Source organism: Arachis hypogaea, chromosome 2 (assembly GCF_003086295.3).
Source record: "Arachis hypogaea cultivar Tifrunner chromosome 2, arahy.Tifrunner.gnm2.J5K5, whole genome shotgun sequence".
In the NCBI taxonomy this organism is placed as follows: domain Eukaryota; kingdom Viridiplantae; phylum Streptophyta; class Magnoliopsida; order Fabales; family Fabaceae; genus Arachis; species Arachis hypogaea.
Genome location: NC_092037.1, coordinates 84,655,162 through 84,676,562, shown reverse-complemented (window position 1 = coordinate 84,676,562; position 21,401 = coordinate 84,655,162). Strand labels below are relative to the sequence as shown.

General features: G+C 36.7%; 2 protein-coding genes and 1 pseudogene across 2 annotated transcripts; 2 read left to right on the top strand and 1 right to left on the bottom strand.

The window, feature by feature from the left end:
• Positions 1-11,701: 11,701 nt before the first annotated feature.
• On the bottom strand, positions 11,702-16,234 carry LOC112727136 (uncharacterized; annotated as a pseudogene).
• A 168-nt stretch (positions 16,235-16,402) lies between these two features.
• On the top strand, positions 16,403-17,578 carry LOC112748507 (2-(3-amino-3-carboxypropyl)histidine synthase subunit 1-like). The gene has a single exon (XM_072219150.1). The coding sequence runs from the start codon at positions 16,403-16,405 to the stop codon at positions 16,877-16,879; it is 477 nt and encodes a 158-aa protein (XP_072075251.1). The 3' UTR covers positions 16,880-17,578.
• Positions 17,579-17,704: 126 nt separating this feature from the next.
• On the top strand, positions 17,705-20,234 carry LOC112748498 (uncharacterized). The gene is made up of 4 exons (XM_025796738.3): positions 17,705-17,805; positions 18,291-18,670; positions 19,661-19,746; positions 19,872-20,234. Coding segments are annotated over exons 1-4 (504 nt in total). The 5' UTR covers positions 17,705-17,768; the 3' UTR covers positions 19,873-20,234.
• Positions 20,235-21,401: the final 1,167 nt, after the last annotated feature.

Here is a 21,401-nt window from a genome sequence, read left to right as displayed (position 1 = left end):
TATATTTATTATTGGTTATGGAAAAAGATATGTTTTTGGGGTTTTTTTATGTATAAGATAAAAAGCAAGAATAGTAAATGGCAAAATTAATAAACTAATAACTAGAAAAGCTCTTGGCAAGGTATGAGAACTGGAAGTCCTATCCTAGTTATCCTTATCAATTGTGATGAGAATTGGTTTTGCTCCCACTCTAACTACGAAGGTAAGTCAGGTGGATAAATCAATATGAATCCTCAAGTCCTAGTCTTTCCATTCCCATGGAAAGACTAGAGTTAGTAAAATCCAAATTAATCAGCAAAGAATTCCAATTTTCAGTCAACACCTCGAGTTTGATAACTTAAACGTCACCAATTACTTAACCAAAGCCAAAAGGAAAAATTCTAAATTATTTATATCATAAATAAAAGAAACAAATCATAGATCTGAAAATATCTCAAATTATATTAAATAGAATATTCAAATCTAACATGGAAAAGTTCATAAATTAAATTGGAAAAAAAATAAAAGGAACATTGAACCTGGAAATTGAGAAGAAGAAATCCTAAATCCTTTAAGAGGAATCCTAATCCTAAATCCTAAGAGATAGGAGAGAACCTCTCTCTCTAAAAACTACATCTAAATTATGAAAAGTGAATTATCAGTCATCTCCCTTCATTCCTTCACTTTGCAACCTTTAATATGTGTTTTCTGGGCTTGAAACTGGGCCGGAAATAGCCCAGAAATCGCTGGGAACGAAATCTGCCACGTTGATTTTTGTCACTGCGATGCGTCCGCATGGAGCACGCGTTTGTGTCACCTAGTGGTACGGCCACTATGACAAATTATATATCAAATCGAAGCCCCGGATGTTAGCTTTCCAACGCCACTAAAACCGCCTCATTTGGATCTCTGTAGCTCAAGTTATGATCGATTTAGTGCAAGAATGTCAGGCTGACAGCTTTGCAGTTCCTTTAATTTCTTGTATTCCTTCCACTTTTGCATGCTTCCTTTCCATCCTCTAAGTCATTCGTGCCCTATAAACTCTGAAATCACTTAACACACATATTAAGGTATCGAATGATAATAAGAGAGGATTTAAATAAAAGAAAATAAAAGCCAAAGAAGCATATTTTCAATCATAGCACAAAATCAGGAAGGAGAATGTAAAACCATGCAAATCATATGAATAAGTGGGCAAGGACTTGATAAAAACCACTCAATTGAGCACAAGATAAACCATGAAATAGGGGTTTATCAACCTCCCCATACTTAAACTTTAGCATGTCCTCATGCTAAGCTCAAGAGAAGCTATAAAGGAGTGAAGAAGAATGATAGAGAGTATGAAATACAACCTATCTATGTGAATACAACTACATGCAAAATGTTTCTACCTACTTGGTTAAAAGTAAATAAGTTCTCCAAGACAAATATGAATCAAATTCCACTAATTCAAATCATACAGTGAAAACAAGTAAACTTGTAAGAAGATAGCTCATGAAAGTAGGAAACATAGAATCAAGCATTGAACCCTCACTGGTAGTGTATATCACTCTAGTCTCTCAAGTGTATAGGGTAATTCACTTTACTCTTCTCTAATCATGCTTTCTCAACTTTGTTCTTCATCTAACCAATCAACAAATATCTAGCATACCAATGCAAACATCATGAGGTCTTTTCAGGGTTGTGATGGGGCTGAGGTAAAGGTAAGGATATATGTATGGCCAAGTGAGCTAAAATATGAATCTTTGAATAACCTAAGCTATCACCTAACACACATACATTCTATATAACTTCTAAAATCATGCCTAGCTACCCATAATTCCCACTTTTGTATCACATACTCATGTATCAACTTTTCTTTTAATTTGTGTCACATATGCATTGATCTTTTATTAACTTAACATTGGGGTAATTTTGTCCCCTTATTTATTTATATTATATTTTTTCTTTTTCTATTTTATTTTTTTAGAGACATAAAAACTAAAATAACATACCAATGCATATGAAATTTTTAATTTTCTATTTTACTTGAGTAGGTACCCAAATTTCCCAAAATTCAAAATTAGAAACTTGATATATTCCCTTATTAACCCATGTTCCCACAGTTTCCCCACACTTAGTTGATGCACAACCTCTATCTTAAGCTAACCAAAGATTCATTTGGGATATTTAATTTATTTTTCCGCTTAAGGCTAGTGATGTGGTAAAATATAGAACAAATAGAGATTAAAAGGCTCAAAGTTGCTAACAAATGTAGTAGAAAGGGTAGGCTTATTTGGGATAAGTGAGTAAAAATTCAAATAATGGCCTCAATCATATGCAAGCATGTAAATACACTAATTATTGGACATATAGAATGGAACAAAGCAAAGATTGCAATCATAGAGAGGAAAACACACAAGAATAAAAATTTATGGTTAAGCTTAAAATCGTATGGGTTATGTGTTCTTAGCTTTTTGAACTTTGTTCCAAATACAATTTCAAACAAATTTAACAAAAAAATTTAAATTTAAATTAGTGAAATACTATAAAAATTTCTTGAAAAAGAAAATATTACTTCAACCAAGTAGTAACTAAATGCATAAAATCAAACAAACATGCAATCAAATATGCAAATGCAACAATGAACTAATAAAGAAAATAAGACATTGGTGTTGAGAAGAGAATAACTAACCCATGGAGATCGGTATCGACCTCCCCACACTTAAAGATTGCACCATCCTCGGTGCATGCTAAGATGTACAAGTGGACGGGCTGCTTCAACTGATGCCTTTCTCTATAGATTGTGCAGATTGGCTTGCCTGTCTCCCCAGGTAGAAGCTTTCCCTTTCCCTTCCTCGGTGGCCATCCTGAAAGAAGAGAAAAAGGAAGAAAAGTAACCCAGAAATAAAGATAAGAAAATAAATAAAATATGAGTTGGTTAATGCCAAATGATGAGGGTCTCAATTACATGGTAGCTATAACATGCAAGTGAGAAAATAGTAAAAGCAAATGGCATATCAATAGTGAAAAAAAGTGCAACAATGGGGGAGAGAGTTAGTAGATAATGAAAGACAATATAAATTCATGTTAATGCAAAAGGAATACAGGAATCATAAAAGATTGACATTGACAGAAAAATAATATCACCCAACATTGTAAAACAAGTCACTAAGCACCAGAATAATACCAGAAAAGATACAACAATTGAAAAAGAAAATTTAACACCAATAAAAATATGCATGAATGCAATGAATGAAAGTATGCAAATAAATTAAGTAAAATAGAATGAGAGTGAAGAATGATGAGAAGTTAAAGAGATAAAGAAAAAGAAAGTAAGAAAGAAGGAAGAAAGAAATAAGAAGGGGAAAGAAAAGATTTAGATTTAGGGAAGAAAAGATAAGATATTTGGCTGATCTGTATAAGCTGTGCGGCGCAGGCGACGCAAGCGCGTGGGTCACGCGTTCGCGCAGATAGTGCTTCTATGAAGTGACGCGGACGCGTGGGTCACGCGTTCGCGTAGAGTGATTTGCGCCATTAGCGCGAGGGCAGCCTCGCAGTCGCGCAACTCTCTGTTTGAAACTCATTTTGCCAAATTTTAGGGTGACACATTTGCGTGGTTGACGCGATTGCGTGAATGGCCATATTTTGAAAACGATGCGGACGCGTGGAGCACGAATTCGCGTGGTAGAGCTTGTACGTCTAGCATGATTCCAGCCAAATTCCAGCTCAACTTACTGCCATACACCCTTTTTTACGTCGATTTTCAGGTCACGTGTTTGCATGGGTGACGCGGGCGCGTGGGAGGCATTATTCCCACATGACGCGGACGCGTCAACGACGCGGTCGCGTGGGTCAAATTGTGCCAAAGGCACGCCTCCAGCCACGCTTTCGCATGACTCTCTGTTCACTTTTCTTTTCTTCCCAACGCACTTGTGACGCGGACGCGTCAGCGACGCTTACGCATCACGTGCGTGTGTTTTTTTTAATGCAAAATGCAGAATGCAGTATGCAGATGCTGATGCAGATGTTATGAATAATTCCAGATTCAATAAAATAAAATAAAAACTCAAAAACAAACAAAACTAAATAAAATTATAATTGAGAAAGGAACGATCATACCATGGTGGGTTGTCTCCCACCTAGCACTTTTAGTTAAAGTCCTTAAGTTGGACATTTGGTGAGCTCCTTGTCATAGCGGCTTGTGCTTGAACTCGTCTTGAAACTTCCACCAATGCTTGGACTTCCAATAAGCTCTATCAATACCAAGTAAATTCCTCAAGTTTTGATGGAGTTCTTCACAAGCTTTGAGCTCCCAAAATTGATCCTCATATATTCCTGGATCCCAAATCTTGTTTCTACACCCGTCTTCAAGTTGATTATCATGATTCCATTCGGGTGGTTCAGCCTTAGAATTCTACACCAACCTTTGCATTTAAACTTAAAGCTTCCAACCATAATGAACCTTGCAGGACAATTCTTACCACTGACCATCTTCCTCTTACTCTTAATGCCACAAAGAGCTCTAAGTTGACCATCCGTCTTCAGTAGCCCATATTCAGGTGGAATTAGAAATCTAAGGGACATGAATTTTACCCACTCGAATGTTGTGAAAGATGATGGCAACTTAGAGGGATGGGTTTCTAATGAACTTGCAGGCTCCACTCCTTTGTGTTCTTCTTTTTCATTGCTCACCAAGGGCATGGGAGGTTGTGCCTCTTCTTTTTTAATCTCCATGTCAAGTCCAATGGGAGAGGATTCAAATGTAGATAAGAATTCATTAATGATTGAATCCATCTCTTGATCGTCCCCTTCAAAGTCTTCAACCATGATATGCCTTGGAGGTTATACACCCTCCGCAACATCAAATTCAAACTCCTTAGAAGGGGGCTTTGAGACTTCAGTTTCCCATGGAGGTTCCGCATCTCCTAAGTCTTCAACCACTTCTTCCTCTTCAATGGCAGGCGTAGCTTCTTCCAATTGTTCCAATACCAAATCGTGCTGCTCATTGTCCACCGGAGTTTTTAACTTCTCCTTCATGCCACGTTTTTTAGTAGATTCTCCACATGAAACCATGGGGGTTTCTTGAATGTCCGAACGTCAGGAAGGTAATCGATTTATCGCTTGATCCAGTTGGCGAAGGGTTGCATGAAATTTTTCCACTGTTTCCTTGAGACGATCTCTTGATTCTTGTTGCGCTCGGCTATCATAAGTAGGATCATAGTGCTCTTGGATTGATGGATATGGAGATGGTGTATATTGAGACGGTGGTTTTTGGGAGTAATTGGGGTGGAATTGGGGTGGTTCTATATATGGTTCATACGGTTCATAGGGTGGTTGGTATGGTGGATATGGGTTAGGGTCATATGGAGGTGAATGGCGGAAAGGGGCTTGTGAGTATGGTGGTCCAAGGTTATGTTGAGGAGGGGGTTCATAGGCATAAGGTGGTGGTTGTTGATAATCAAAAGAGCACTCACCATAGCCACTGTCTTGATATGCATCACAGAATGGTTGTTGATAGTCATTGGAGGTGGTTGTTGCCATGAGGGTTGATCAAATCCTTGTGGCTCCTCCCATCTTTGATTTTTCCAACCTTGATGCCTGTTCTCATTGTAATTTCCTCTTCCTGCAACATAATTATAACCAAACTCAAAGCCAAAGGGGTGAGAGTTCATAGTAGTAGGAAAAAATAGAAACAAAAACTAACAAAAAGAAAATATTTTGAAAAAAGATATTATTTTTGAAAAAAAAAAGATAAGATAAGATTTTGAAAAATATATGATTTTTGAAAAAAGATAAGATAAGATTTTAAAAAAGATATAATTTTTGAAAAAAAAGATTTGAATTTTGAAAAATAAGATGAGATAAGATAAAAATTTTAAAATAAAAATCTGAAATTTTTTTTTGAAAAATATTTACAATAACCAAAAATAAGGCAAACGTTTGCAATTCCCCGGCAACGGCACCATTTTGAAGAACGAAACTCTCGCGCGATCTAGAATTTTCACAAATAAATTCCCGTTGTAAGTATAGCTTCTAGACCGATAAGAATTCCTTTCTTACAAAAGTTTGGTTGTCACAAGTAACAAACCCCTTTGAAATTGATAACCGAAGTATTTAAACCTCAGGTCGTCTTCTCAAGGAATTGCAGGGAGGTATGATTTATTATTGGTTATAGAAAAAGATATGTTTTTGGGGTTTTCTTATGTATAAGATAAAAAGCAAGAATAGTAAATGGCAAAAGGAATAAACTAATAACTAGAAAAGCTCTTGACAAGGTATGAGAACTGGAAGTCATATCCTAGTTATCCTTATCAATTGTGATGAGAATTGGATTTTGCTCCCACTCTAACTACGAAGGTAAGTCAGGTGGATAAATCAATATGAATCCTCAAGTCCTAGTCTTTCCCTTGAAAAGACTAGAGTTAGTGAAATCCAAATTAATCAGCAAAGAATTCCAATTTTCAGATAACACCTCGAGTTTGATAACTCAAGCGTCACCAATTACTTAACCAAAGCCAAAAGGGAAAATTCTAAATTATTTATATCATAAATAAAAGAAACAAATCATAGATCTGAAAATACCTCAAATTATATTAAATAGAATATTCAAATCTAACATGGAAAAGTTCATAAATTAAATTAGAAAAATAAATAAAAGGAACATTAAACCTGGAAATTGAGAAGAAGAAATCCTAAATCCTTTAAGAGGAATTCTAATCCTAAATCCTAAGAGAGAGGAGAGAACCTCTCTCTCTAAAAACTACATCTAAATTATGAAAAGTGAATTATCAGTCATCTCCCTTCATTCCTTCACTTTGCAGCCTTTAATCCGTGTTTTCTGGGCTTGAAACTGGGTCGAAAATAGCCCAGAAATCGCTGGAGACGAAATCTGCCACGCTGATTTTTGTCACTGCGACGCGTCCGCATGGAGCACACGTTCGCGTCACCTAGCGGTATGGCCACTATAGCAAATTATATATCAAATCGAAGCCCCGGACATTAGCTTTCCAATGACACTAAAACCGCCTCATTTGGACCTCTGTAGCTCAAGTTATGATCAATTTAGTGCGAGAGAGTCAGGCTGATAGCTTTGCAGTTCCTTCAATTTCTTGTATTCCTTCCACTTTTGCATGCTTCCTTTCCATCCTCTAAGTCATTCCTGCCCTATAAACTCTGAAATCACTTAACAAACATATCAAGGCATCGAATGATAATAAGAGAGGATTTAAATAAAAGAAAATAAAAGCCAAAGAAACATGTTTTCAATCATAGCACAAAATCAGGAAGGAGAATGTAAAACCATGCAAATCATATGAATAAGTGGGCAAGGACTTGATAAAAACCACTCAATTGAGCACAAGATAAACCATGAAATAGGATTTTATCAACCTCCTCCACCAGGGAGTCAATAATATCAATGCTCATGCAGTCTCTTGATGTGTCTGGATGTGCATAGCTTTGACAGCAATCAACTTAAACTCATCCTCATTGACTCTCAGGGTCACTTCCCCTTTTTGGACGTCAATGAGAGTTTGTCCAATTGCTAGGAAAGGTCTTCCTAGAATGAGAGTTGTACTCTTGTGCTCCTCCATTTCTAGCACTACAAAGTTAGTGGGAAAGGCGAATGGCCTAACCTTGACAATCATGTCCTCAATTACGCCTGATGGCATTTTAATAGAGCCATCAGCAAGTTGGAGAGATATCCGGGTTGGTTTGACTTCTTCAGTTAAACCAAGCTTTTTGATAGTGGATGCAGGTATCAAGTTGATACTCGCCCCGAGATCACATAGAGCTGTCTTGGTACAAGCACCCTCTAATGTGCATGGTATCATAAAGCTTCCGGGATTTTTAAGCTTCTCTGGTAAGCTTTTTAAAATGACTACACTGCATTCTTCGGTGAGGAAAACTTTTTCATTTTCTCTCCAATCCTTCTTATGTCTTAAGATCTCTTTCATGAACTTAGCATAAAAAGGTATTTGCTCATGTGCCTCTGCAAATGAAATCTTTATCTCAAGAGTCTTGAGATAGTCTGCAAAGCGAGTAAATTGTCTATCATGTTCCACTTGGCGGAGTTTCTGTGGATAAGGCATCTTGCCTTGGTATTCTTCAACCTTAGTTGCTGCAGATTTATTTCATGCAGAAGTGGTTGGAGAAGTGTGCTTAGGAGGGTTATTATCAGCACTTGCAGGTGCCTGATCCCTCATTAGCGTTTGAACGCTAGAATTGGGTGCTGAATGGGCGTTTAACGCCAGATTGCCACCCTTTTCTGGCGTTTGAACGCCAGAACTGGCATCTTTATTGGCGTTTAATGCCAGGTTGTTGCTTTTTCTAGCATTTGAACGCCAGAGTTGGCAGCTAAATGGGTGTTTAACGCCAGTTTTTAACACTTTTCTGGCGTTTAAATGCCAGAATTATTCCTCTCTGGGCTCTTACGGTCCTCAGAGGGATTTTAGGTAGTGAATTGGTCATCCTCTGTCAGATGTTCTTTTCTTGGCTTCCTACTGCTTTGATTTGAGACATTCAATGTCTTTCCACTCCTTAAATGAACAGCTTGGCATTCTTCTGTTATCTGCTTGGATAATTGTTGTTTTGTCTGATTTAATTATTTTTTCATATTCTGGTTAGCATCTTTGGTTTCTCGTAGCATCTCCTTAAATTCTGCTAGCTGTTTCGTTATAGAAAAGAGTTGTTGATTGAGTTCAGCAACTTGTTCTGGAGGACTAAATTCAGTGGATACTGCCTTAACCTCTTCTTTCATGGAGGACTCACTTCTTAAGTACAGATGCTGATTTCTAGCAACCGTATCTATGAGCTCTTGAGCCTCTTCAATTGTTTTTCTCATGTGTATATATCCACCAGCTGAGTGGTCTAGAGATATCTGGGCCTTTTCTGTAAGCCCATAGTAGAAGATGTCTAACTACACCCATTCTGAAAATATTTCAGAGGGGCATTTCCTTAGCATCTCTTTATACCTCTCCCAGGCATCATAAAGGAATTCACTATCCTCTTATTTAAAGCCTTGGATGTCCATCCTTAACTGTGTCATCCTTTTTAGAGGGAAATATTGATTCAGGAATTTTTCTGATAACTGTTTCCATGTTTTTATGCTTGCTGTAGGTTGGTTATTTAACCACCTTTTGGCTTGATCTTTTACTGCAAATGGAAACAGTAATAATCTGTAGATATCCTGATCTACTTCCTTATCACGTACCATGTCAGCAATCTGTAAGAACTGTGTCAGAAACTCAGTAGGTTCTTCCTGTGGAAGACTAGAATATTGGCAATTTTGCTGTACCATGATAATAAGCTGGGGATTTAGCTCAAAATTACTGGTTCTAATGGGGGGTATACAGATACTACCCCCATATGAAGCAGTAGTGGGGTTACTATATGACCTCAGAGTCCTTCTGGACTGTTCAGTTCCACTTAGGTCCATGATGGAGAAAGGGAGGTGATGTGAATTGTGAATAAAATTTTATTTTATTTTATTTTATTTTAATAATTTTTTTCAGACCTAAATAAATAATAATAATAAATTGGAAACTAAAATAATTAATTATTTAAAAAGATTTGAAAATTTTTTATGAGGAGAAGGTGGTTAGGAAGTTTTGAAAAAGATATGATTTTTAAAAAATTTAAAAGATATGAATTGAAAAAGATATGATTTTAGAAATTTTAAAAAGATATGATTTTAAAAATTTTGACCAATTCAACCCAAGGGATTCGAAAATAATGAGTAAATAAAGGAATATATATTTTTGAATTTAATGAGGAAAGAGAAAAACAATAAAATAACACCAAAATTAGAATTTTTAGATCAAAACAAAGAAAACAAAGAAGAAAAATCTGAATGTAAAGATGAACACCAAGAACACTTTGAAGATCAAGATGAACACCAAGAACAAATTTTGAAAATTTTTAAGAAAACAAAAACACAGAAGACACCAAACTTAAAACATGAAACTAAACTCAAAGAAAAATAAAAAATTAATAAAGAAAAATAAGATTTTTGAAAAGAAAAGAAGCAAAAATAGAAGATGCAACTCTAGTGACTCTAAACCAAAAAAAAAGATAAAATTTTTTCCCAATCTAAGTAACAGGATGAACCGTTAGTTGTCCAAACTCGAACAATCCCCGGCAACGGTGCCAAAAACTTGGTGCACGAAATTGTGATCACACTTTTCACAACTCTGCACAACTAACCAGCAAGTGCACTGGGTCATCCAAGTAATACCTTACGTGAGTAAGGGTCGATCCCACGGAGATTTTCGGCTTGAAGCAAGATATGGTTATCTTGTAACTCTTAGTCAGGAGATTAATAATAAAAAGGATTTTGTTTGTGAAAAGTAAAAGAGCATGAAAAGAATGGTACTTGTTATTCAATAATAGAGAGCAGGTTGAGGTTTCGGTGTTGCTCTGTCTTCTGAATTTCTGCTTTCCTACTGTCTTCTTCTTCCAAAAATGGATGTCCCTTCCATGGCAGGCTGTATGTTTGTGGATCACTGTTGTCAATGGCTACCATCCATCCTCTCAGTGAAAATATGTCCTCTACGATTTTCCGCTTGGCTAATCATCTGTCGGTTCTTACTTGTGTCAGAATAGGATACATGTATCCTTTTGCACACTGTCACTGCGCCCAACATTCGCGAGTTTGAAGCTCGTCACAGTCATCCCATCCCAGATCCTACTCGGAATACCACAGACAAGGTTTAAACTTTCTGGATCTCAAGAATACTGCCAATTGGTTCTAGCCTCTACCACGAAGGTTCTGCTCTCACGAGTTTGAGTGCTTTGTTGTCAAGAGATGTAGGTCAAACTCGTAGATTAGAAACCCAAGAGATACGCACTCAAGCTGTCGCCCAATGACTACGTTGAGCTCATGTAGAACGGAAGTGGTTGTCAGGCACGCGTTCATAAGTTAGGGAATGATGATGAGTGTCATGGATCATCACATTCTCCATGTTGAAATACGAGTGAGTGTCTTAGAATAGAAACAAACGTGATTGAATAGAAAAAAATAATAGTAATTGCATTAATCCATGGAAACACAACAGAGCTCCTCACCCCCACCTATGGGGTTTAGAGGTTCATACTATAGAAGATACAATAGGCTTTGTAAAAAAATGTCATAAGTTACAAAATAAATCTCTAAAAGTAGTTTTTATACTCAACTAGTAACCTAGGTTTACAGAGAATGAGTAACTAGATGCAGAAAGTGCAGAAATCTACTTCCGGGGCCCACTTGGTGAGTGTTTGGGCTGAGCTTCCTAGCTTTCACATGCATGTGCCATTTCTGGAGTTAAACACTAGCTTGGATGCCAGTTTGGGCATTTAACTCCAGCTTTGGTGCCAATTCTGGCGTTTGATGCCAAAAAAGGGTCTCTAGTGGGCGTTTAAATGCCAGTTTGGCCCATCAAATATCGGGCAAAGTATGGACTATCATATATTGCTGGAAAGCCCAAGATGTCTACTTTCCAACATAATTGAGAGCGTGCTAAATAGACTGCTGTAGCTTCAGGAAATCCATTTCAAGTGCAGGAGGGTTAGAATCCAACAGCATCTGCAATCCATTTTCAGCCTCTGAATCATATTTTTGCTCAGGTCCCTCAATTTCAGCTAAAAAATACCTGAAATTATAGAAAAAAAACACAAACCCATAGTGAAGTCCAGAAATGTGATTTTTGAACAAAAAGTAATAAAATATGACAAAAAGTGAATGAAACATCCAGCAACAAACAAAATATCGAAATCTATAACCTACAGAAAGTTTAAGACTGCTGAGAAATGGCACTAGTAGCAACCGAAGATACAGAAATTCTCCTTACAGGACGAAAGGACTTCTTCACATAAGAGGAATTCCACTCCCCACCATCTTGAGAATAATAGTCCATTGGATATTCACCATGAAAATTGCTCTTTCCATTTCCATTTTCATCTTCTCCACAGCTACACTCACAGGAAGAATCACCACTCTTCTGGCAACTTACACCACCATCTTCATAACCTTCCTGCACCTTTGCCACCAACACATTTTTCTTCTTCTCCCACCAGCCAGGTATCACCCCCAACACGATCTCTGCCTCAAAGGGATTCAGCACTGGTTTCCCAAAAGTATCACCCCAATAAATCAATAACCGAGGACAAGCAATATGAATCCAAGCATCCACGGAGTCCTCAAACAATGCAATCCTTGTAAGGCTAATCTCAGACATCAAGAAAACAGTGTAAAGGAACCCTTTTTCATTTATATTCTTTTCCAATCTTTCCAGAATCTTAGGGTTCCCTTGCCTACCCAAAGTCCCAAAACAACACCCCAATTCCGAGCTTCCTCCCTCGCTCTCAAAATTGCACCTTTTCTAGATTTCTTCATTCCCACGTGATCATATTCTTCCAGAAACAACTTCCCAATGTAAGGGTCAAACCTAAAAGCCTTAATCTAAAGATTAGCTATCATGATCGCCTTAAGATGAAACCTTCCATCAGCTACAAATACTAAAACACTATTCTCAGGATTCTCACTAAACGAATCCATTAATGAAACCTTGGGAGCAGTGCAGCCAAGAACGTCACCGGCTGAAAGAGGCTTGGACTGCGGTACAAAAACCCTAAACCTTGATTTCTCCAATTCCGGCTTTGCAGCCCTAATTGAATATGCAAACTGAATAATACCAACTAATACGAGGTTCTGGGCACGAGATTCGAGGTTCAATTTAACGGTATCAACCAAATGGGAAACGTCGATTTTGATGTCAACGAAGATATAGAGACAGGGGATGGTGGTGGAATCGATGGGGATAAGGCAGCTGTGGCCGTAGTGGATGAGGAGGTCGGTAGAGAGCGCAGTGGCGGAGAAGTCGTCGATACAACAAGCACCGTAAGTGACGTCACCAGCTGTCTTTCCCTTCCACCTCCCTCCGTTTCTTCCCAACCCACACCGAATCAGTTTTCAAGTCAACTTTCGGTGCTGGTGTTTCATTTTTGGTGCCGCTGAGCGGGTTATACGTGAGTACCCTTAAGTGAGGAAGTGATTCATCCGAAAACTATCTCTCAACAATTTTCTTGCTGGCAAGTGCACCGGTTCGTCGTCAAGTAAAAACTCACTGTAGAGTGAGGTCGAATTCCACAAGGATTGGTAGATCGATCAATTATAATTGGTGAATTGTTCTAGTTGAGCAAAATCAGATTTGGTTGAGAATTGTAGAAAGTAAATTTGGCGGGAAACTTAAATTGCTAGAAGGTAAATAATAGGAATTAAATTGCAAGAAATTAAATGACAGAATCTTAAATTGTAGGAAATTAAATAGGGATGGGGGTTTAGCATGAAAGTAAAGAACAGAAAGTAAATAGAATGGGTAAGATCTGAGTAGGGGATTCATTGGGTTTCGGGAGATATTGAACTCTCCGAATCAAATCATTTTCATCTCTTCCTCAATCAATGCATTCATTGACATTGCTTGGGAATCTTAGATGATTGGATCCCAATGTCTTGGCTCACCAATCTCTCTAATCATGAACAATTGCCCAATGTCTTGATTTAATTGCTCATGGGAAGAGTTGAAGTTCGGTCACTGACTATACCACACAAATTCATAGATTAAAGTATTGGTAGGATTACATGTCACTATATCCATCCAGTCCCCAATCTAATCCAATGTGAGGAAGCAAATCTAGCATGAATTCTTCATCCTTTTCTCAAGGATCCGAAGAATTCCAATTATGGATAGCTTCTCTCTCAAGACAACTATCCAATTGAATTAAGACCGAAAGCTTTCTAACAAAAATCAAAATAAAAGAAAGAAGAAGAAGATTAAAACTACTATTCATCCATTGAATTACAATAGAGCTCCTTAACCCAATGAAATGGGGTTAGTTGGTCATAGCTCAATTCAATTTACAAAGAAGAAGAGTGCAGAAAAATTAAAGCCTAGCTAGAAAGTAAAAGAAAAAGAAAGTACATAAACAAAAGGGAAAAGTGCAGAAGAAAAATAAACAGAGTGCTGAACTTCCAGAGCCCCCTCAGGGCCTCCCGAAAGCTCCCTCAATCTTTAACAATTCTTCTATTTATAACCCTCTTCTCATCTTCAATTAGATCCAGTATTTGGATGTGGGCCTTGGTTAAAGCAGTTAGGAGCAATTCTCCAAGGATGGGCATTGGCAACTCACTTTCATATTGGGCATAGGTTCAATTTGGAATTGAATTGGCCTTAACGTTGGTGATCATGTTTGAGGGCAAACGTTGAATCAAACGCCACTTTGAAAATTCAGTTATGCTTGCTATCCTTGGCGTTTGACTCAACGTTGGAGGGCCAACGTTCTACTATTCATGCATACGCATGACCTACGCGTACGCGTGAATGGTCAAATTTGCCATTTCATGCGTGCGCGTGCCATATGCGTGCGCGTGGTTGGGCTGAAAAAGTATGTTCACGCGTACGCGTCATTGACGTGTACGCGTCGATGCAAAATTCTCAACTTCCATTTCTAAAATCTTATCATGGACATTGGAGGGAGCGTTTGAGGCAGCTCTGCATTCTTCTCTGTCTTCCACTAACCCTAGGTATAAACCTAATTTGTTGTAATAATAATTGTTGAAGTATGATTAATTATTGGTTCTAACTTCTAAACCTTGCTGTTATTACTTGAAGAATGATTAATTGTTGGTTCTACACCATTCGTATATGGGTCAACACCCATTTGAAGCATTATTAAATGATTGTTTTGAGATTCGGCTGGAATATTTATTTTTTTTGGATTCTGTTAGTGCTACTCAGATTAAAATTTAAATCATTAATTAGCTCTGCTCCTGTGGTGTATTATACTGTTTTCTTATTTTGGATTGAATCATTGAATAATTAGTTGATTTATTTCAGTTAGTCTTTGTTACAATTACACTGATTTAGTTCATTGCTTAACCTTGTTAACCTTGCTTTAGTTCTCAAGTTGCTTGCTGCTTCAATTTAAAGGGATTGTGAATTTTGGTTTAAGCTGTTGTTGAAGTTTCCTTCGTTTGGGTGTTCTTCAGTTTCCCAGTGAAACTTAGTCTTTGATTCTTTAAGCATACACGTTCAAGTTATTGTTCTCAACAATGCTGATTCTTAGATATTTCTTTCTTTGTTGCTTTGTTTTAAATATTCCTATAGGTGTTGTGTTGTTGCTGTGTTTTAAATGTTCCTTTGATTTTTTGTTGTGTTGTTGCTGTGTTGTCTTTCTTTTTACTTGAATGTTTGTATTGATTAGCTGTCTGAGGACCTGCACACCGACTTGCATTCTTGCAATAAAGCTTTCCATGTTAAAACTTTTTGGCATACAAAATGAATGTGGTTTGATAATTTCTAATTGATATAACTTAGTGTGGGATGAGCTATAGATTACTCTGAAGGTGTTGGGAAGGAAAGGAGGTTATTGAGCAATTGAAAAGTTGACAGTGCTAGCCTTTTTTTAAAATTAATTATTGTGCTGAACTTGTTAAAATTGGTTTGAAAACTCTGTTAATTTATCTTGTTAAAATTATGTTTGAAAATTGTGTTAATCTTAGTTAAATATAGTTGATTTTTGTTATGCTTGGTGTGTTTATTTATATTTTATTTATTATTTTATTATAAAACGGTTATTTTGGTTGAACCACGGTTGAACTGGTTGGACCAATAAACCAAGGAACCAATCATTAGATGATCGGTTCGGTTTTCAGAACCTTGCATATATTTCTACTTATTCAAAAAGCTGCAAATTAACCTTTTGAAAAGTTAAAAGCTTTTTCTTAAATTGTGTCAAACACGCAGATTGTGACTTTTCATAATCCAAAAGTAAAAAAAAAATAGCTTCTGCTACTTCCCAAACGGGCTCATAGTAACTTATGAAATATTCACGTGGTTTATATGTTTTATGTTTTCTTTATATATTTTGCCAATAATTTTCTAGATAATTGTATGGTCTCTTTAAGATGTTTATTTTTGTACAATCTATTTAATAAGATATTGTAAGTATCTATATATTGTATCAGATTTGCGTTATTTGCGTTATATGAATTTATTGTAATAAATTATATTACTATATATTATATCAATTTAAATTTAAAGTAGAATACGAATAAAATATAATAATAAATAAAATAATAAATTTATCAAAGTAGCTAAAAACTGAGTACTATAAATTTATGCCCATACCCACTAACGACTCTACTCCTTAAATTCTTGATAGCATATACTGAGTGAGAACTGCCGCTGTCTTTCCCTTCCACCTCCCTCGGCTTCTCCCCAACCCACATCGAATCCATTTTCAAGTCCACTCTCGGTGCTGGTGTTTCGTTTTTGGCACCGCTGAGCGGGTTGTACGTGAGTACCCTCAAGTGAGGAAGGTAAAAGGTGGCCGAGTGAGTTTCAGAAAGGCTAAGGGAAAAAAAGGGTTTACAGAAGATTAGAGAGGGAAGAAAGTTGATTGGTCGATGGAGGTGGAGCAAGCTAAGCCAAAGCCAACGCCGAAACGGTTTGTGAAGAACCAAATCCCCGATTCCATCCTCAATGACGCGGCACTCAACGCCGCAATCTTCGTTCTCCCTCACAACTACAACTTCGAGGTCCACAAATGTGTTTGGCGTGTTCTTTCCACCAGCGCCAAGCGCGTTGTCCTTCAGTTCCCCGAGGGCCTCCTCATATACTCCCTCCCTCTCTCCAACATCCTCACTGCCTTCGCCGCCGGCGACCGCTGCTACGTTCTCGGTGACGTCACCTACGGTGCTTGTTGTGTCGACGACTTTTTCGCCGCTGCGCTTTCCGCCGACCTCCTAATCCACTACGGCCACAGCTGCCTTGTCCCCATCGATTCCACCACCATCCCCTGTCTATACGTCTTCGTCGACATCAAAATCGACGTTTCCCATTTGGTTGATACCTTTAAATTGAACCTCGAATCTCGCGCCTAGAACCTTGTATTAGCCGGTACTATTCAGTTTGCATCTGCAATTAGGGCTGCGAAGCCGGAATTGGAGAAATCAGGGTTTAGTGTTTTGGTACCGCAGTCCAAGCCTCTTTCAGCCGGTGAGGTTCTTGGCTGCACTGCTCCCAAGGTTTCATTAATGGATTCGTTTAGTGAGAATCATGAGAATAGCGTTTTGGTATTTGTAGCTGATGGAAGGTTTCATCTTGAGAAGGTTGTGAAGATGGTGGTGTAAGTTGCCAGAAGAGTGGTGATTCTTCTTGTGAGTGTAGCTGTGGAGAAGATGAAAATGGAAATGGAAAGAGCGATTTTGGTGGTGAATATCCAATGGACTATTATTCTCAAGATGGTGGGGAGTGGAATTCCTCTTATGTGAAGAAGTCCTCTCGTCCTATAAGGAGAATTTCTGTATCTTCGGTTGCTACTAGTGCCATTTCTCAGCAATCTTAAACTTTCTATAAGTTATAGATTTCGATATTTTGTTAGTTGCTGGACATTGGCTTTTGCCTCTAAACAACATTGGATGTTTAGGGAGAAAACATAGTATGATGTGATACAATACAACACATCATCTCATGATGTGCAACTTGTTGTTTTACTAGTGTTAAACGGTGCGATGCACAGTTTTATATTTAAATTTGACACGTTGAATCGAAAATATTTTATAATAATAAATATTCAGATATACTAATTGATCCTAATTATATTCTAACAATCAAAGTAGTTAAAATGTACTCAGTGAGTACTCTAAATTTATACGCACTTTTATCAAATAATAACTCCACTCCTTGAATTCTTGTTAGCATAATATATATACACAATTTTAGTCTATAAATACGCCAGCAGCGCAGTGCTTGCAACTCATATATAAAGCCATGGAGTCCGTACATCTAATTCAGAAAAACAATTTGAGTAAGTGCCTAAGAATTTAGTTTTAACATTTTATGTAGTGATCTAGATCATAAATGCCAATTGAAATACAAAGTGAACTACCATGAAAAAGGAAATAACTTCTTAGAAAATCATGACTGTTGAAAGAGTAGAAATCTGTTGTATAGCTAGCTACTCACTACATGAGAAGTAATCCTAATAACTGAAAATTTAATCCATGATGGTGATGGTGAAGAAGGCATACAAGGCTTGAAAGTAAAATGCTTTTTCCAGAAATCTTGTGTGTTGTGAGTTCATTTCTCTGTCAAATATATGGTTTTCTAGTTAGTGGCTTTGGGTTTTTCTATTGAATAAAATACAACATAGATGTTCATTCAATAATTCTCCTTTTTGCGTATTGTGTGTTTGATGGGTTATTGTTTTATCATAAATATAATTAGACTTTTTGTTCTTTCTATATATGCTATTTCTTTTTATTACATCCTGATCCTTATATTGGGATACAGTGCATTCAAGTTGCAAGGGTAAACTACAATATGGTGAGCAGACTAATAAGAGTGATGCTGATGAAGGGCTTAATGGTAATATGAGATCAGGATTCACTGATAGCCCCGACAAAATTATTATTACTCCTAAGACCTCTAAAAGAGGTTCCCAGCCTAAAGGGATTTTCAAGAGTCCTCCTCGCCCGGCCAACCGCATAGGGTTTAACTCTGTTCAGAGTTGCTCTAAGAGTGCCATAGCATTTTCACAGCAGCAGATGCACGATGTAGAATGTTTGACAATGAAACTCACAAAGGAATTGAAGTCAATGAAGGAAATTGTGGATGACATGTTACGATCTGAGTTCTGTCTAAATACATCACTGAGATATAAAGTAAATGAGGTATGATAATCCGAAACCTATTATCTTAAAGGATTTTGCTTAAATATTGGAAATTTGAATTGAAGCCTTGTTATATCCTTGTAGCTCGCATGAAGCTTATATCAGTGCTCTGATGATAGAAAAATGAAAAAAAGAAGAAAATGCTATGATGGCTAAATATGGTACAATTAATCTCTATGCTTGTATAATTGGTAAAACTATGAACAATTCTTGTCTTGGTTACATTTAAGAGTTATTTTCTTTTTTGGTGAAGCATGAGGTCGAAGGCTGAAATTCCTGAAAGGAACACAAGCTTTATCCTCTAAAGGATCAAATCGTGAAGTTAGAGCTTGCATAGTACATTACAAATAAACATCTCAAATAAAAATAGTATTTTTTATAAACAAATAAAAGGCCAACTAATCAAAGTTTCGCTTGGAAGTATACATTTGACATTTTTGGAATAGGTTTATACCCTCGTTGAAAAATTTTAGAAGCTTTAATTCGAGTAGTTGTTCCATGAGAATACTTTGTATAGTATATATGGTGTCTCTTGTGTGTGCTTTGCAACACTAGATTAGTTCTTGTAGATCTTGCTTGTTCTGCAATCTGGAAAGAGGGAGGAAACCAAATCTTTATGGCAATGTGCTATCTATGCTGCAATTCTAATGATAGATTTTGACAAGCAAGTTTGTGATATTTGTTGGATCTTTCATCTTTGGCCTCTCTATAGTGTAACACACATCACACATGATCTTACCAGAGGATTTTCTGTTCTAAATGATTATTTAGGCTCCTTTCGTAAAACTCTGTCTTCATTACAGTAATTGTTATTGTAATTGTAATATCTTCCCTTCATGTTCTGTGGCTCATGACACACTCCTTCTATGATTAGTACTGAGCAGATTATAGTGACTTCAGCTTTTGCTCTTGCTATTTAGGGCTGGAGCCATACTTGTCAATTGATGTATTTTGATATTTGTTGTTAATTATCGATAATTGATTTTTCAGGCAAGAATGGCTGTTAAAAATGCCACAAGAGCTGAAGAAGCTGCAAAACGATGCTTGTCTTTCATGGCAAGGGATTGCAACCGATGGTATGTTCTTCTTCCTCGGTCATAGTATTAATAGACTTGAAGCTCCTGATTTTAAAACAAGTTTATATGGTTTTCTATTTCCTTTTTCATGTTTGATTCATTATTGGATCCTTGATTAAATGCAGAAATTAAGTGAAGGTGGTCCTCCAGCGGCCCAAGAGGTAGTGCGAAAAGAAAGGAAAAAGATAGCATTTGCCGATGAAGCAGGTGGAAGATTGTGCGAGGTCAAGCTCTTTGAGGATGATGTGGTGTCTTTGCCAGATTCCAACTGAAAGGAACAACGCTTTAACGTTCCTTTCTCTTTATACTGAATTATTTGTCAGTCCCCACTCCCAGTGACAAGTTTAACTGGGGAGCATCCGAAATTGAATTCATTTGATTTGCTGTTGTAACAAAGCTGAGATAACTCAAATTTTACATGAGGAAATCCTGTATGTTTGTATGTAAAAAGTAACTTTTAATAATGTCTGAATACTCATTACTCAATACTCTCATGAGGTTAAGAATGATACTGTTCCAACTGCTGCAAGTCCATATTTTTCTATACAAAAATGCTTGCAAACTCACTGCAATGAGATCAAAGCTACGAATTTTTAATTTGTTTGTGTTGAAGACGCCAAGTGGCAATGGGAGATGAACAATGGTGGTGATGGTGAAGGAAGAAGGGCTTGCAATTTGTCCTAATAATTTTAGAGATGACTAGATGAGTTGTTTGTTTTCATCTATCTTTTCTTCCATCTCCCAAAATATAAAGGCTGATAGAATATAATTCACAATCGAAATAGTTATTATTCAAACCTACAGTAAATCAAAATATTATCGAAATATACAGAGTAGCATAATGTAGGAATTATTCACTTCAGTTTTGGATTGGCTCATTTTCCTTATCAATTGAAAGCAGGAAAAGATTCTGCTTTCTTTTTACATCCTTTATTTCTACTTTATATCTCATCTACTTCTTCATGCAGCTGCCATGCTCTTTCTTTGGACTTAACTTCTCTATGTGATGTCATCCATTGTTGAAGCATCAATTTCCATATATTCACAGCACCAGAATTTAACAACAATTAATGCGACCTAGGCATGCTGATGCTTAAACAAGTTCCTATTCCAACCAAAAAACAAGACCCTTGTTGCATAACAAAGTTTACAAAGCTACATAGTTTTCGGAAAACATTAAGGACAATGTTTGCGTTTCTGTTTCTTATTTATTTATCTTAATTCTAAAAATAAAATATAAAAATGAAAAATAAAATTTTATTATTTTCACAATTTTTTAAAAAATTTCTGAAAATAATTGAAAAATACATAATGAAAATTTAAACCAAACAAGTACTTACATGCTAATCATCCGGTGCAAGTTGAACTTTACTCTGAAGTCTATTTTTATTTATTTTGGACTTGACTTTAAACTGAAGTTTTGGATCTGAGTAAGTAGTAACTGAAGAACTTGTGCGGTTGGATTTGTTGTCGATCTCACATGGCACTAACAACATTCCTATACTTTGTCCATAGTAAATAACTTTTTGGTGTAAGTAGTATCCATCATAATTCATCATTTAATCTGTAATTATTTATTATAATAATTATTTTTAAATATTATGTCTCAAATTTTTTCTTATATATTTAAAATTTTAAATTTTGTCTCCTTAAAA